The sequence below is a fragment of the Capricornis sumatraensis genome, chromosome 4 (assembly GCF_032405125.1).
Source record: "Capricornis sumatraensis isolate serow.1 chromosome 4, serow.2, whole genome shotgun sequence".
In the NCBI taxonomy this organism is placed as follows: domain Eukaryota; kingdom Metazoa; phylum Chordata; class Mammalia; order Artiodactyla; family Bovidae; genus Capricornis; species Capricornis sumatraensis.
In genome coordinates, this window is record NC_091072.1 from 126,230,740 (window position 1) to 126,248,243 (window position 17,504).

The window sequence follows — 17,504 nt, forward strand, 5'->3', positions numbered from 1 at the left end:
ACTTCACTTAATATGATAATCTTTAGGTCTATTCTGTTGCTGCAAATGGAATTTTCAGTCTCTTTTATGCTTAACTAATATTCCATTGCATATATACCACATCTTCTTTAGCCATCCATCTGTCCGTGGACATTTAGGTTGTTTCCATGCCTTGGCTCCTGTACATAATGCTACTATGAACACTGGAGTGCATGAATCTTTTTGCAATTCAATGAGTTTTGAAAAATGCATGCAGTTGTGTAACTACCACCAAAACAGTATGGAGCTGTGTTGCCACAGGTAGCTAGTGAGCCCTTGAAACATAGCTGGCACAAAATCAGAGATGTAAAATATAAGACTTCAAAGATTTGGTTTTTAAAAATGCAAATGCATAGATCTTATTTATATATGGTGAAATTATAATATTTTGCATATACTGGGTTAAATATAGTACAGTTTAATTCTACTTTTTTTCCCCCTTTTTTAATGTACTTATAAGAAAATTAAAAGTAACTGGCTATCATTTGTGGCTCAAGTCACATTTTTATTGGACAATGCTGATACAGTAATGGATTATTTCTGTTCCCCAAAGAACGCCCTCGGTCTCCTTACAACACATACCATTTCCACTTTCCTGGCTTCTAATAATGATTGATTTCCATCCCTAAAGTTTTGCTTTTAAAAACAATGGGTTGGTCAAAAAGTTTATTCATGTTTTTCCCTAATATCTAACGGAAAAACTAGAATGAACTTTTTGGCCAATGCCAAATTTCCTTTTTGTGTTTCTCCATAATTATCTCATGATGTTTTTAGAGCTTTTAAAAACAAACTACTTTTAAAATTAAAAGATTTGAAAAAATCTTACCTGATAATTTCCTATAATTTTAATTAACCAATATCCTTTTCATTAACCAGTTCCAAAGCCAGCAGGCCACGACAAATGCATTCTGGGTAACAAACCGTCTTCCAGAAGATGTGCACAAGTGGTTCATAACTGAATGGAGACCATTGTGCAGACACACAACAGCATCCATTCACAGATGTTGCTGGAGATCTGAGCCAGAGGTGAAGAACCTCCCAGAGCATAATTGTATTCAGCCTCAGGAACGTGGAGAGAAAGGCTTAACTGTGCTAAGAAAATATTGGACAAAAATGTAAGGCACTGAATGGGTAAATCATTTAAAGGTGGGAGGAGGAAGAGAGACAGAAGTGGGGGCTACAGGGAGTATCTACCGGTGGGAACTCTGCAGTGGCTGATGATAACGGCCAAAGAGATGTAGAGAGACATCCAGTCCACAACCCACCCCAGACCCCACTGTTCCCATTCTGCTTTTCTTCTGATTCCCTTCAAATTAAACTGAAGTTAATTAGTATTTATAGCAGGCTTTCACACTTCCTGCTCCTATTCACATTCATGATTCATTCCTTCTTCAGACACTGTACACCATCTTTCTGATTTTCCAGAATATAAGAACAACATTGTAGATGAGCTCCTATCCATGTTTTCTCCCACTGAGTTACTTAGAGTGCCAGTCTCTCTGCCTCTGAACTCTTCGGGTCCTTCTGGATAATCAACCTTAGGCACATCTCCTTAGACTTCTATCCCTGGCTCCCACCTCTTCTCCTTTCCTTTGCAATCTTTTAGAGAATGTGAACAAAGGCCTTTGCATGTTGAACATTTTACTGCTAGTCCTTTAAGGAATGGTGGTAAAATGCTAACTAGGTTCTTTGAGCTGGGGTTTCTTTTTCCCTCTGAGATAATTAAAAGTACCAGTGGAGAATTCCCTGGTGGTCCAGTGGTGAAGACTCTGCTTTCACTGCCATGTTGTTGATGTTGTTCAGTTGCTAAGGACTGTGGCCCGTTGGGCTCCTCTGCCCATGGAGTTCTCCAGGCAAGAATACTGGATTGGGTTGCCATTTCCTTCAATCCCCAACCCAGGGATTGAACCCAGGTCTTCTGCTTTGCTGGCGGATTCTTTACTAATGGACCAGGTTCAATACCTGATTGGAGAACTAAGATCCCACAAGCTGTGTGGTGTGGTCAAAAAAATAAATAAGAGCACCTGCAGAGATTATATCTTCCCACCTTTCCCTCATAGATTTCTTGTGGAAATTTCCACCAAAGGGACTCTACCCGTCCAAAGCAGATGGCACTCATTTTACCAGTGCTTAGCCCCAAAAGATCCTTCTGCGTATTTCCACCCCAACTGGAAAATGCACTAGAAATGGAAAAGTCTTCAGGGTGGCTCCCATGTTAGTGACACCCTGGGAAAGGAGGGTTACTCATGACTACCAGAATCCCAGAGGGGTTCACAGATCTGCCACCATGCGTGGCAGATGCAGACACTACCCAGAACAACAGACAGGGACCTGCCTTGTTCTCCTGGAGGCTCTGGTTCACTTGGGGGAAGACATTCAGAAAACCAAGTATGACTATTAAATGTACACATGAATGGGCAATGGGTTTATTTTTGAAATTTTAAAATAAAACTGAAACGTTTTGCCCATAGGGGCAATGCCAAAGAAAGAGGAAGATGTTTCAGGTTCCTCAATTATGAATGAAAACAACCATCTGCCATGCATCCCATTATATATAATGTCTAATCATTATAAAAACTCTGCAAGGAAGATATTACTATCTCTAGTTTATGGATGAAGCAAAGCTGGGTTAAAAATGACTTAGATGCTGCTAGAAGTGGCCTGGAACTTGGTAGCCTCTCAACTGGAAATGTACACAGTTGTTTATTTTCAAAATATTGAAAAATAGAGGGCATATTTTAACAGAGAGGTAGGAAAGGACTATAGGTTCTCTGCATCTGGTGTTACACAAGGCACTATCAGTCTTGGCCCGAAGTGGGTATGAGCCTTGACGTTAAGGAATAAAACAAGAAAAGTTATGCATTTATGTTTGGCTATTGTACAAATGATTTGCACTGAGTTCTCACTCAATAAATAAAAAAGCTGATGCTATCATGTAACAGCCTGGCTACAGGACGCTGGGGAATTCAAGCCATAAATGGGGTTAATAACTGCAATGCCTACTAGAAAGGGATGCTGTAAAGACTGAATGAGACAATCTATACTCAAAGTGTTCATACTGTCTGCAATATTTCAAAATACTTCAACGTGAACAAGTTAGCAAAGCTGATAATTATTTTTAACCTGTACTCTAGGGCAGTTGGCATTTGAAGAACTAATCAAAAGCTCATATAGTTGACTATAAACTCAACTATAGTTCTCTTTGATGAAAACTACAGGGTTTTTATTTAGCATTAATGGCTGTCGCACATGATTTTTCATCAATCAAATGATCTTCATGATGGACTCTACGTACTGTACAGACATTCCCACTCTTGCATAAACTGAATTGAAGACTCTATGCAAACCAGTTGTCAAAATCTTTCAAAACAGTACTCTGGATGGGCTTCCTTGGTGGTTCACTGGTAAAGAATCTGCCTGCCAATGAAACACCAGTTCAATCCCTGGTCTGGGAAGATCCCACATGTCTCAGAGCAATTAAGCCCATGCATCACAAAAACTAAGCCTCTGCTCTAGAACCCAAGAACCACAACTACTGAAGGCTAAGTGCCCTAGAGTCCATGTTCCAAAACAAAAAAAGCCACCCCCGTGAGAAGCCCACGCAATCCAACTAGAGAAAAGCCCGCACGGCAATTAAGACCCAGCACAGCCTAAATACGTAAATTTTTTTTTTTTTTAAAGCAAAACAGTGTACTCATCTAAAGATTCCCACTAGTTCTGTTTCTAGACACTTTGAAGGAAATTTGGCCCTCAATCCTAACAAGAAAGTTAACTAAATCCCAACAGATTAGCTAGAGTATTGTTCCATCTGGCTCTAACAAAACTTTCTTTCAGAGTGTTATCCAAATGAACAAGAGGACAGACCACAGGAAGTTCCAGAGTAGCTCTGTCCAAAAGAACTTTCTACGATGGCAGAATATATATATATATATATTTTTTTTTTTTTTCCCCAGCACAATAAGGTAGGCCAGAAGCTACTAAGATTCATTTCAGTTCAGCCACTCAGTCATGTCCAACTCTTTGTGACCCCATGGACTGCAGCACATCAGGCTTCCCTGTCCCTCACCAACTCCCAGAGCTTGCTCAAACTCATGTCCATGGAGTCGGTGATGCCATCCAATCACTTTATCCTCTGTTCTCCCCTTCTCCTCCTGCCTTCAATCTTTCAGCATCAGGGTCTTTTCCAATGAGTCAGTTATTTGCATCAGGTGGCCAAAGTACTGGAGTTTCAGTTTCAGCATCAGCCCTTCCAATGAATATTCAGGACTGATTTCCTTTAATATTGATTGATTTGATCTCCTCGTCCAACGGACTCTCAACAGTCTTCTCCAACACCACAGCTGAAAAGCATCAATTCTTTGGCACTCACCTTTCCTCATGGTCCAACTCTCACATCCATATATGACTACTGGAAAAACCACACCCTTGACTAGATGGACCTTTGTTGGAGAAGTACTGTCTCTACTTTTCAATATGCTGTCTAGGTTGGTCATAGGTTTTCTTCCAAAGGAGCTAGCATCTTTTAACTTCATGGTTGCAGTGACCATCTGCAGTGATTTTGGAGCCCAAGAAAATAGTCTCACTGTTTCCATTGTTTCCCCATCTATTTGCTAGGAAGTGATGGGACTGGATGCCATGATCTTTATTTTCTGAATGTTGAATTTTAAGCCAGCTTTTTCACTCTGCTCTTTAACTGTCATCAAGAGGCTTTTTAATTCCTCTTCACTCTCTGCCATAAGGGTGGTGTCATCTGTATATCTGAGGTTACTGATATTTCTCCTGGCAATCTTGATCCTGGCTTGTGCTTCATTCAGCCCAGCATTTCACATGATGTACTCTGCATATAAGTTAAATAAGCAAGGTGACAATATACAGTCTTGATGTACTCCTTTCCCAATTTTGAACCAGTCTGTTGTTCCATGTCGGTTCTAACTGTTGCTTCTTGACCTGCATACAAATTTCTCAGGAAGCAGGTAAGGTGGTCTGGTATTCCCATCTCTTTAAGAACTTTCCACAGTTTGTTTTGATCCACACAGTCAAAGGCTTTAGTATAGTCAATGAAGCAGAAGTAGATGTTTTCTGGAATTATCTTGGTTTTTCTATGATCCAACAGGATCCAACAGCGTCACAAAAATGACGCTGTGTCCTTAGTGTACCATATCACAGGTTTGTGATATCTTTTTATACTGTCAAAATATTTCATATTTTCAAAGATGAAAAATCAGTAGCTATATTAGTCTTGGTTCTCCAGAGAAACAGAACCAACAGTAGACATATGAATGTGTATGTATATCAACACATACACACACACACATATGAATGACAAAAGAGGCTTATTATAAGGAATTGGCTCATGCACGTTAGGGAAGTTGAAAAGTCCCAAGGTGTGCCCTCTGCAAGCTGGCGACCCAGAAGAGACAATAGAGCAGTTCAAGTCCAAGTCTAGCAGCCTGAGGATCAGGAGAACTGATGATGTAAGTTCCAGTCTGAGTCCAGAGATAGGAGAAAACCAATGTCCTAGCTCAAAGACAATCAGGCAGAGACAGCAAATTCTCCCTTCCTCAGTTTTCTGTTCTATTCTGACTTCAAAGGATTGGAGGCCAACCCACACTAGGCAGGGGCCATCTGCCTTACTCAGTCTACTGATCCCAATGTTAATCTCATCTGGAAGCACCTTCATAGGCACACCCAGGATAATGCTGAACCAAATATCTGGGTACCCTGTGGCCAAGTCAAGTCAACACATAAAATGAACCATAATAGTAGCTTAATTTCTAAGTCAGAAACTTTCCACTTTATATATTTAGGCTCTAAATCCCATCAAGTCAAATGGATTTGAGGAAGCATTCCAATTTTTAAACTTGTCATTATTATTGGCTTCAGTTCTAAAACATTGTAAATTCACCACATACTATCATTTTTAAAACCTCAAGAGCTTTATTATAGATGATTCTGCTTCCAGAGAAAAGGTAATGAGCCAGCTATACTATTTAGATAATATACCTGTGACCTAAGGAAAGGTAGGTCACCAAGTCAAAATTAGGCCCTAGGAAAGAAATGAACATAACTGGTATTGTTAATGAGGACCCTGAATCCTCTGATTTGTTATCGGAAGTAAAAGCTAAGTCACCTTTTAGAACTGATTACACTCCTCAGCATGGCATCCTAAAGATGTGTTATTACTTCAATGATGCCTTAGGAAAAAATATCAGAATAAATTATGTAATATATAGGGGTGCCCTGGTAGCTCAGACAGTAAAGAATTTGCCTGCAATGCAGGAGACCCAGGTTTGATTCCTGGGTCAGGAAGATCCCCTCAAGAAGGGAATGGCTACCCACTCAAGTACTCTGGCCTGGAGAATATATAACAAGCAATTAACAGTGATTATCCTTTTTCTGGGGTAGGTGAGAAGGCAAGTTTCAAGGACTTTGAGCAGTATATTAAATATATATGTACACATATGCATTTATAATGAAATCTATATGTATACATATATATACAAACACACATATATATACTGAGAGAGAGAAAAAGTATACCGAGAAATGGCAGCATGTACAAATATATAAGATTTCAAGTTTTCTCTCATGCTTCCCCTGTGTGAAGCTCTTTTATCTTCAGGATGATTCTATACTTTAGTAGTTTAGGCTGAGAAATAATTTTTTCCCACTTAAATTTTTATGTTTAGTTCAAAGCATTCCATTGGCATGGGTAATGGTATAGCACACAGCTTCTCCCAGAACTTCACTCCAGCTGCATGGAAAGAAAGGAACTCATGAATCCTTTTCTAGGCTCCCAGTGCCCTAGGAGGCAGTCATAGAGTTTTTATGAAAAGCCAGAGCAGAGGAATCCAGATCTCATCATGCCAAAGAGGAAGCTGAATATTTATTTTAAATCTCATTTTAGCCTGCTCCAAATGTGGATGCCATTGCTTGGGGCCAGTCCTATGGTCTATGTACTTAGAATACACAGTTCCACTCAAAGGAGTTTCTTCCACGGCACCAGAACACAGGTTTAATTTTGGCCTAAGTCCCAGGAATCTTTCAGGGAGGAGGCAGGTGGCCAGCCTCCCAAAACACAGGAGTGTGTAGAGGGTAAGAGTTCGAGCTCTGGAGCCAGACTGCTTCTGTCTGAACCCAGGTTCTAGCGTGATGTGAGAAGGGTACATAACTGCTCAGGCCTTGGTTCCTTTGTCTGTGGGTAGTGGTGGTTTAGTTGCTAAGTCATGTCTGACTTTTGGGACCCCATGGACTGAAGCCCACCAGGCTCCTTTGTCCATGGGATTTCTCTGCCAAGAACAGTGGAGTGGGTTGTCATTCCCTTGTCCAGGGTACTTTGTCTGTAAAACAGGGCAACTAACGATGCTTAACTGATTGAGGAGCTGTGAAGATTAAACAATAAGTACCTATAAAGTGCTTAGAATAGGACCTGGCATGCAGTAAGTGGGCAATAAATGCTACAGAGGTGGCTGCTCCTGACCTGAGCTCCCCAGAATTAACCTAGGACCCCAAACACTCATGGAATGTGTGGCATCTGTGGTCACCTGCCATGTGGCCTCTGTAGAGTATAGATGGTGTCTCCCCAATTCCAATTCTGCCTATTTTTCACACCAGGACATCATAACTCCTGAAACAGACTGACCAAAAATAATCTAACAAAACCTAGAAATTTAACCAGTGGGACTGACCAGGTGGCTCAGTGATAAAGAATCCACCTGGCAATGCAGGAGACCTGGGTTCAATCCCTGGGTCAGAATGATCCCCTGGAGGAGGGCATGGCTACCCACTCCAGCATTTTTGCCTGGAGAACCCCATGGACAAAGGAGTCTGTCAGGCTACAGTCTATGGGTCGCAGAGTCGGACACGATTGAGTGACAAAGCAAGAGCAAGAGAAATTTAACCAGTACAACAGCAAAAGCATCGTACTGATACTGAGCAAACGTAGCCAACGTTAAATATAATCTTGTTAAATGGAAATAAAAACAGAAAAAGTTTGAAAAAGATCTTTTAGCAACTAATAGATTCCAATGGGCTCGAGTTCTTTAAATCAGACCAGTGTTTCTTGGCTTTTTTCCTTTTCGTGTGTGTGTGTGTGTGTGTGGGTGGGTGTGTTGAAACCTATGCTTCTTTTTGGATAAATATAAAAACCGTTTGGTTTCTTTTAATACTGATTGTAACTTGAAATTTTTTTTTAAAGTGACCAAAAAAAGTTCTGAACAATATTAATTTAGGAACATGCTTTTTCAACATTGTAAATCAACTATACTTAAGTGAAAAAAAAAATTTTTTTTTTAATATAACATGTACTTTTTCCAATTACATATGCACTCCATTCCTTGGAAACTCTGAGTGGAAGCCCTACTCCCTTCCTGAGAATCACTGATTGACCCAGAAACAGTACCCCACAGCCCCACAGTTTAGACCAGGCTGGCAGTTGCTGTAACTACATTTGTTAAGATGATTCTGCTGTTGGAAAGGTTAATTTTTGTTTAGCCTCTGCAACTGACTGACTGCCTTCAATCCTACATAACTCAGTTGTCCTCATAATTTGCACATTTGGGAAGCAGACAATGAAAGACTTACTACCTCCACCCATAAAGTGCCCCCCAGATATCTCACCAATCCCCTCATAATTCCATGATGCCATTGGGAAGGGGAGGGTAGACCAGGAAGTGGGAGGACCTAGTGAGGTCAGCAGGGGTGTCAGCAGAGGAGGATGACAAGGAAAGCAAAGCTCCAAGTCTAGAAAAACTCAAGGCACCTCATGTTATTGAAGAGACTGTCAAAGGAGAACAAGGACAACAAGGACAGAGATCCAGGTAACAGAACTGGTGTAAAATAATACAAACAACCTCAGGAATAAGGCCGAAGCCTAGCTGGGAAGCTCAGAAGAATACCGAGGTCCTCAACAATGCATTCCTCCATCTGTCCACATCCACCTTCAAGTTTTTTTCTTCTAACACCGGGAAATAACCAAGTATTATTACAATCAAGCCCTCTGCCCATGACACGTATCCCACCCTTACTCTCCGAAAGCAGCAGCCAACCTTTTAAGTTCTGAAACTGTCCCCTAGTACTGACTGTGCCCTCTTCTGTATTTGGGGAGTGGGTGCAGAAACTAAGCTGGCCTCTGCCTCCTCCCTCACTTTCTCACTCAGACACAGATGAAGTAAAGTCTATGTCCACTGTTACCACCTCATCTCCCCCCGTCCATTTCTCAACCCAGGGCAAAGCTACTCATTCTGTTCTCGTGAAAGCCAACCAATAACATTCATGCTGTGCCAAGTGCACTGGAAGTTGTTTTGTTTGCTTGTTTTCATCATGTTGAGCATTCAATATACTTTGTTTTTTTTTTTAAATTTTATTTATTTATTTATTTTTTTAATTTTAAATACTTTGAGTTAACCAGAAGAATGCCTAATAAATGAAACCACTACCTGAGTATGTGCTCACAGGATAAAAGCCAAGTTCCCTAACAGGGGTGGAAGGCTTTCCATGATCTTAGTGACCCTGTTTACCACTTCATGCTTGATCTCCACCCCACACCTGGCTGTTTCTCACCTGGGAGTCCTTGCTCACGTGTCCCATCTGCTTATAAGGTCCTCTCCCCCAGTCACTCCCTCCTTTTCAGCTAACTTCCACACCCCACTAAATGCTGAGATCAGACGGAATCTCCTCTGGGAGGCTTCTCCTGATGCCCCCTCCCAGATCTCCACCCTGGTGGTACAGGTACCTGCTTCCGTTCTCCCATGACATTAGTTTTAAGTTCTGCTGCTGCAGTTACCATTCTGTCCTATAAAAGGCTGTTTATGTCCATTTCACCAAATAGGTTCTAAATTCCCTCAAGACAGGAACCATCCTGGACACCGACATGGAAGGAACTGTCATGGCATCTGTCCTTCTGCCATCGAAAGGAGTCTTGTCAGCTGAGTTGATGAGGGGATGGGATATTTTGGGAGCAAGGCACTGGCTCCTGTAGCTTTCAATTTCTTTCTTCTCTCTTCCCACACTGCTGACTCTAACTTGGGTCCTTCTGTTACCATGGTAACCAACAGTCCCAGAACACAGACTTCTGGCAGTTGGACTTTTAGCTACTGAGACTCAGGACCTGAAGGATTTTTCATGTCCCCAGTTTATGGCTCAGGAGTTGGCAGCACCCCTCTCACGTGGGCAGCCACCAAGGCAGAACATTACAGAGACTACAACAGGTGCATGCATGTGTGCCTGTGTATTCCTACCCTCTCCCCTGGTTTCTATGGGACATCATAGAAAAAGTGCCATCAGAGGGTGGAAGGACGCGCATCTAAATGGCTATAACCTTTCTGGAAAGCAACTCGGTATCATCTATTAGGAGCCTTTAATACATTTGTGGCCTTTGATCAATTAAACCCACCTATAAAAACATAAAGGGAGACACAAAGATTTATTAACAAGGGGTTTTACTGCAGATGTGTCTATTAAAGACAATAACTAAGTCATTAATAAGAAAGTGGTTAAAATAGACAGAATAGCCACATACACATTTAATGTAGGTTGTGCCATCAGTTCAGTTGCTCAGTCGTGTCCGACTCTTGGCAACCCTGTGGACTGCAGCACGCCAGGCATCCCTGTCCATCACCAACTCCCAGAGCTTGCTCAAATTCATGTCTATCAAGTCGGTGATGCCATCCAATCATCCCATCCTCTGTCGTCCCCTTCTCCTCCTGCCTTCAATTTTTCCCAGCATCAGGAGTCAGTTCTTTGCATCATGTGGCCAAAGTATTGGAGCTTCAGCATGAGTCCTTCCAATGAATATTCAGGACTGATTTCCTTTAGGATAGACTGGTTTGATCCACTTGCAGTCCAGTCTGCCTGCAGTGCGGAGACCTGGGTTCAATCTCTGGGCTGGGAAGATTCCCTGGAATGGGGAAAGGCTACCCACTCCAGTATTCTGGCCTGGAAAATTCCATGGACTGTATAGTCCTCGGGGTCGCAAAGAGTCGGACAGGACTGAGCTACTTTCACTGTCACTTTCAGGTTGTGCCATAAAATATAATCATCTCAGTTTCAACTGATGTGACTTTCATATCTACATATACACATGATGGTACATATATATATATACATATATATATTGTTGTATACACATAAGTACATATAAATAAAAAGAAAAGATTATAAGGAAACCCACCAAAGTGTTTTCATGATGATTATCATCTCTGGACAGGGGAATCACAAGCATATTTATTTTCATCTTCACACTTTTTTATATTTTCAAATTTTACAGCATGATCATTTTTCTTTTATGATACAAGTTTTTTCAACTGTAGTAATAGATGATAGGAGGCATCCAGTGAAGATGCTTAGTGGAGAGGGTTCTATAGAGCAGGTTTTTAAAGGGAGAGGGCTGCCTCTTTTTGTTCTTCATTGGAGATTGTAAAACAGATGAACTTCTCTCAGAGTGGGATAGTTCCAAATAGAAAAAAGAACGGATAATGTTATCGAGTAAGTACCATATTACCCTCCTCTTCTCCCCAGTCCCACTTAGATTTTCTCTTTTGAAGATCCCTGGGATGAGGGAGACCTGAGATTTGAGCCTCCAAACTCCATGGTGCACTCATTCTCCAGCAGCTCTGAATCAAACCTGAGTCTCTCTGTGGGCTATTTCCCCTGTGAGGACACCCTCTCCTGTGAGAACACCCTCTCCTGCAAAGACTCGTCTTCTGAAGGTCCTTCAGTCCACTTTGTCCCTCCTATCCAAGGGTCATGGTGGACTGAAAACACAGGGAGACGCCTGGCGAGACGAGACCAAATACAGGATGGCCCAGAGCAGTTCTGCAAACTCAGCATCACCCTGGCCTGGGATGTTGACGTGGCCTCTAACAATTCAGACTCGACCGCTAACTGTGACCCAAGTGGAGACAACAAAGACAAACACCCCAAAGAGAAGACACAGATGACTCTCAGCAAACTGGATGGTCTTGTGCAAAAGCTTGAGAAATTTCCAGAGAACCAGAAAGATGACAAAGATGATGACTCCGTGTTCCCTGAATCTGCTCAGGAAGAAGACTCTCAGCTGCCTAGCAGCTCCCTTCCAGGTATGGCTCAGGCTAGTCATCAAGAACATGGTAGCTGTCAAGACTTGGCCAAGTTCAACCCACTAGAAAATGAAGATGTCAACCAGTTTCCAGAGATTCTTCCAAGGCTTCAGAACCAGGAGCTTGCTAAGGTGAGCAGAGAGGTGCCTCACAGGCAAGCACAGGATGGGCCTGGTGGAGGGTCCAGGTGGGAATGCATGGAGCATTACTCCCCGCTATAGAAGGGACAGAGCAGAGGGGAAGGTAAAATACGAGGAGCCCTGAGACAGAGAAGAGGGTAGCAATGTAAAGACAACAATTATGACCAAAACACGAGTGTGCGTGTGTGTGTGTGTGTGTGTGAATATTAATGAGTACTGAAACTGAGCACATATAGCTGGGTTGTGTGTTAGTCATTCAGTCACGTCTGACTCTTTGTGACTCCCATGGACTGTAGCCTGCCAGGCTCCTCTGTCCATGGGATTTTTCAGGTAAGAATACTGGAGTAGTGGGTAGCCATTCCCTTCAACAGGGGATCTTCCTGACCCAGGGATCAAAGCCAGGTCTCCTGCACTGCAGGCAGATTCTTTACCATCTGATCCACCAGGGAAGCCAGTTAAAGGATCTGAGCTCCCTAAATGGACAAATACTGGCCCCACTGTCATCCAGGTTACACAATATCTAACATTTGTCTTCTTGGCAGACAATAAGCGAGGCAACTGGCAGCCAAGGTACAGATATTGCAGAGATCTCCTCAGTCTTATCAGGTCCACCAGAGAAGGAGGACACTCACTCCAGCACAGCCCTCTCGTGTCTGAAGTTCGGGTGGGTCTTCCGCTGGCTAAGGCCCCAAGTCTGCTCCTTACTTTTGGGGAGAGAGGACCCCAAGGAGGCCACTGAGCACCCCCGTGAACTGGTATAAAAGAAAAGATTCTCTCGCAGAAGCAAGAGAATCCAACCTCAAGAATCCTTCGAATTAGGATACCCCATACCACCAGATTTTTAAACTTTTTGATAGTCCCTATTCTACAATCCCCACAAGTTGTTTTCCCCAATAAACAAAATATATATTCTTTTAAAGAATTTATTTATTTATTTATTTATTTATGGCTGCCCTGAGTCTTCATTGCTTTACAAGGGCTTTCTGTAGTTGTGGTGAGTGGGGGCTTTTCACTGCGGTGGCTTCTCTTGTTTCAGAGCATGGGCTCTAGGGAACACAGGCTTCAGTAATTGCTACATGTAGGCTCAGTAGTTGTGGTTCATGGAGTCTAAGGGCACAGTCTCAATAGCTTAGTTGCCCACCAGTATGTGGGATCTTCCCAGGCCAGGGATTGAACCAATGTCCCTTGTATTGCAAGGTGGATTCTTAACCACTAGGCTACCAAGGAAGCCTCCAGTTGACTTATTATTTAAGAAATAAAGCCATGTAAACACATGACTATAAAGGGTTATGGCAAGTAAGAGTATGCACATGGTCCATTCAGTTCAGTTCAGTCGCTCAGTCATGTCCGACTCTTTGTGACCCCATAAATCGCAGCACGCCAGGCCTCCCTGTCCATCACCAACTCCCGGAGTTCACTCAGACTCACGTCCATCGAGTCAGTGATGCCATCCAGCCATCTCATCCTGGGTCGTCCCCTTCTCCTCCTGCCCCCAATACCTCCCAGCATCAGAGTCTTTTCCAATGAGTCAACTCTTCGCATGAGGTGGCCAAAGTACTGGAGCTTCAGCTTCAGCATCATTCCTTCCAAAGAAATCCCAGGGTTGATCTCCTTCAGAATGGACTGGTTGGATCTCCTTGCAGTCCAAGGGACCCTCAAGAGTCTTCTCCAACACCACAGTTCAAACGCATCAATTCTTCAGCGCTCAGCCTTCTTCACAGTCCAACTCTCACATCTATACATGACCACAGGAAAAACCATAGCCTTGACTAAATGGACCTTGAATACTAAATAACCAATTCAACACGGGTAGGTTTATTTTAAAAGGTTTCACATATGAGATTCTTTGATTCACAAATATGGTTAGACTAAAATGGAGGACTTTACAAATTGGCATGGAGTTAAAAGTGTGCAACCCTGGCAGGTTATACATGACTGACACTGGCAAGGATGTTGTCCCAGGAAAGAAAGTACCATGGGAATGAAGAAATCAAAGAATAGTGCATTTTTAGCAATCTATGTCCACGGTTACACCCTGAGTCTCTGCACAGCCGACTCCTCACTTTATCTACCTCTGAGAAAATTTCCCAATTCAACTAGCTCATGTGAATGCCCTCCTTCACCTTCAGCTGCTTCCTGACTTCACCAAGACTTTGAGTTCATTATCCCATGAATTTCATTCACTTCCTTCCAGGAGCAGACTTTGCCCCTCCTTCTCAAGCCATGGCACATCCACCACATCCACGGGCACTGACAATGACTGCCCTTTTCTTTTCCCAGATCTTTTAATCTACACTCTCCAAATTCCCCAATAGAACAACAGTCTTCCTTCTCTCACAAGAGCCAACACACAAACACAGAATCACCTTCTCCACTTTCTGGAGAATTCCCACAATGCCTTCTCAAGTCCCCCACTGCCTGAGGCACTCATCCTTAAAGACACTGCTCCAGGGTTGCTAAGAGGCCAAAAGTGATTCTTGCAGTTGACAACTTTACTTAAGCTGTCCCCCAGTCCCCACCTTCACACCATGGCTTGTATGTTTCAGCTGTCTTGATATGACTATTTTAGACTCTGACCTCTTGAAGACAAGCACCAGGTTTTGGTTTTTACTGCAAGATCTTAATGGAGTCTGCTATAGAGTGCTCTATCTCTATATAATCATTTTAAGATTTGAATATATTCTATTTCTCTTTTTTTTCCTACATATATATATATATTTTTTTAATGAAACACAATAGCTTAGACTTCCTATTCCTTAAGTAAAAAAAGTTACTGGTCAGCAGGATCAAGAGTAGGAAAGGAGGGTTGGGGGTGACAGGAAGAAGAGGAAATGGCAATCTGCAGAAGGTCAGGGGAGGTGGTGACCTACAGACTAGAAAAACTAAGGCCAGAAGAATTTAGCAACTATTATTAATTTGACAGAGAAGGCAATAGCACCCCACTCCGTACTCTTGACTGGAACATCCCATGGATGGAGGAGCCTGGTAGGCTGCAGTTCATGGGGTCGCTAAGTCAGACACAACTGAGTGACTTCACTTTCACTTTTCACTTTCATGCATTGGAAATGGAAATGGCAACCCAGGCCAGTGTTTTTGCCTGGAGGATCCCAGGGATGGGAGAGCCTGGTGGGCTGTCATCTATGGGGTTGCAGAGTTGGACACGACTGAAGTGATTTAGCAACATTAATTTGAAAATTTAATTCAACAAATATATATGGAGCCTTATTGTTGCTTTAGATGAGACACTAGAATACACCTAAAAGAAAGATGACAACTCCTACCATCATGGAACTTGTAACCACTCTTACTGTCTGTTCAATTCTTTATTAAATAAGTCAACCTCTGAGGAAAACTCACCCCAAGTGAACTACTATAAGATTGCCCACATTAAAAAGTAGCCCTGTTCATTCGGAAGATTTCCAACATATTGGTGTTTATTTCCAATATATTAGTGTTTATTCTAATAATTAGTGTTGTATAAACCTGTTTGACAAGTATGAACTCACCTCTATGACTCAATGTACTTTACAAGCCTATATAATAAATATTCTTTATAAAAATTGTAATTCAAAATATTCTTTGAGATTGTTCTGCTACATCTTAGAAAGTGAGTCAAAGTGTTTAAAAACAGGAAATATTTCAGTACCTCCTCATTTATTATAGTGTCAAATATGCTACGAAGCTCTTAGTTGCATGCCAAACCAGGACCAGGTTCTCTGCTCTGTGTTGTATCCAAGGGACTGGGGCTGGAGGAGACTACCACAAGGCAAGAGAACTGAGAGCAAATTTGGCATGGTCATGGAGCGACTCCAGCTCTGCAGAAACCTCAAGACTCTAGGAGAATGACTGTGCATGCCAGGCAATGTGCTAATCTAATTTCTTCAAGTGAACTTCTCAGTCTTGTGATAAAGCTCAGATGCTTGAATTAGCAAGGTTTTGCCTTATTCATATTCTAGACTCTATAACAACACAGTAATACAATCCAGCATGCAGGGTAAGAAATTATCAAACAAATCTAAGGAGTATTCAGTTGTCTCCAAACACAGAATTAGGATTGGTTAAAGTAAATTTCACAGACCACCTCATGCCACACCAATTTCTCACTCAGCAAGATCTCAACAAGAGAAAAAAGTATGTGATCATACCATACCAGCAAAATAGGGGCAAATCACTTTTCCAAACTTCAAGAACATAACATGAAAATGCTCAAAGGGACCAAGGGGTCCAAGGTCTACCTGATCACAACAATAATGTACAAAATCCTCTTACAAAACAATGAAAAGAAAAACAAAGCAAATTATAAATGAATTCATAGAGTTCTGGTAATGACTCCAGTATTCAAGAATAGTTTTGTCTAGGCAGGAGGGATAGTTAACAAGCTTCAAAAATAGGTCTTTTCATCATGAACTGCAAACAAGAGAACTGATACTGCATTCAGGGTACTTGCTAATCTCAAGATGGACGGGGCAGGGGGGGGGAGCAGGGGTTTCAATTGCAATGTCCAGAGTCAATCTTTTCCTGCCTCCTCTTACTACCTCAACAAAGAGAACAACACTTTGCTTTCAAAAGTGAAATGAGATCCTCATCAGATAACACCAAGTCACTGAGTGAGCTGGTCATGAGCAGGGGAGGTATAAAGCTTTAGAATAATTCTTGAAAGAATTCTAAGTCTAGATCAAGGAATCCCCCTCCTAAACAATTTCTGTTTACTATCTACCTTTCACAGGAATTTCATGGTTGAGATGCCCATTTGATTTCAACTAACGTGCCTTTAAAGAACTATTTATAAAGAATATTTTCAGATAGGAAGGCAAACATGAAATATCTTTTCAGATTGTGGCTGTTGAATGAAAATTCATCTCATTATTAATTGAATGCTCTCAGTTTAGCAGGAAATCAGAAAGGTAATTTGTTTTGCTGTTCTTCATCTGCACCAACAAAGATTTATTACTTTAAGGACAAATCCCCCAAACTAAAAGACATACCTATCTCTCTCTCTCTTTCCTAGAACTTTCTTCCTATACATCCACTCACAAAATAAAACACTTCTGACACTGAAAGTAATAATATGTGTTTGGATAGTTGTTTCTGAGTTTCACTTTTGTCGGCTCCTCTGCCACCTGTCTTTGGGGTCTAGACTTTTTCCAAACAGGGATGGGGGTAAAAAGGAGAAATTTTCTTTAGTAAAGTAACTTTCAAAAATTCAGTTAGTGGACTTCCCTGGTGGCTCAGAGGTTAAAGCGTCTGCCTCCAGACAGGTTAAAGCGTC

The 17,504-nt window shown here is 41.9% G+C and overlaps 2 protein-coding genes across 3 annotated transcripts in view; one reads left to right on the forward strand and one right to left on the reverse strand.

Annotated features, from left to right (window-relative positions):
* PPFIBP1 (PPFIA binding protein 1) overlaps positions 1 to 17,504 on the reverse strand; it is a 197,717-nt gene that overhangs the window by 98,060 nt on the left and 82,153 nt on the right. The gene's annotated exons all lie outside the window — the stretch shown is intronic.
* Positions 8,783 to 13,080, forward strand: C4H12orf71 (chromosome 4 C12orf71 homolog). The gene is given in 4 exon segments (XM_068971495.1): positions 8,783 to 8,837; positions 10,110 to 10,226; positions 11,562 to 12,226; positions 12,778 to 13,080. Coding segments are annotated over 4 exon segments (1,140 nt in total).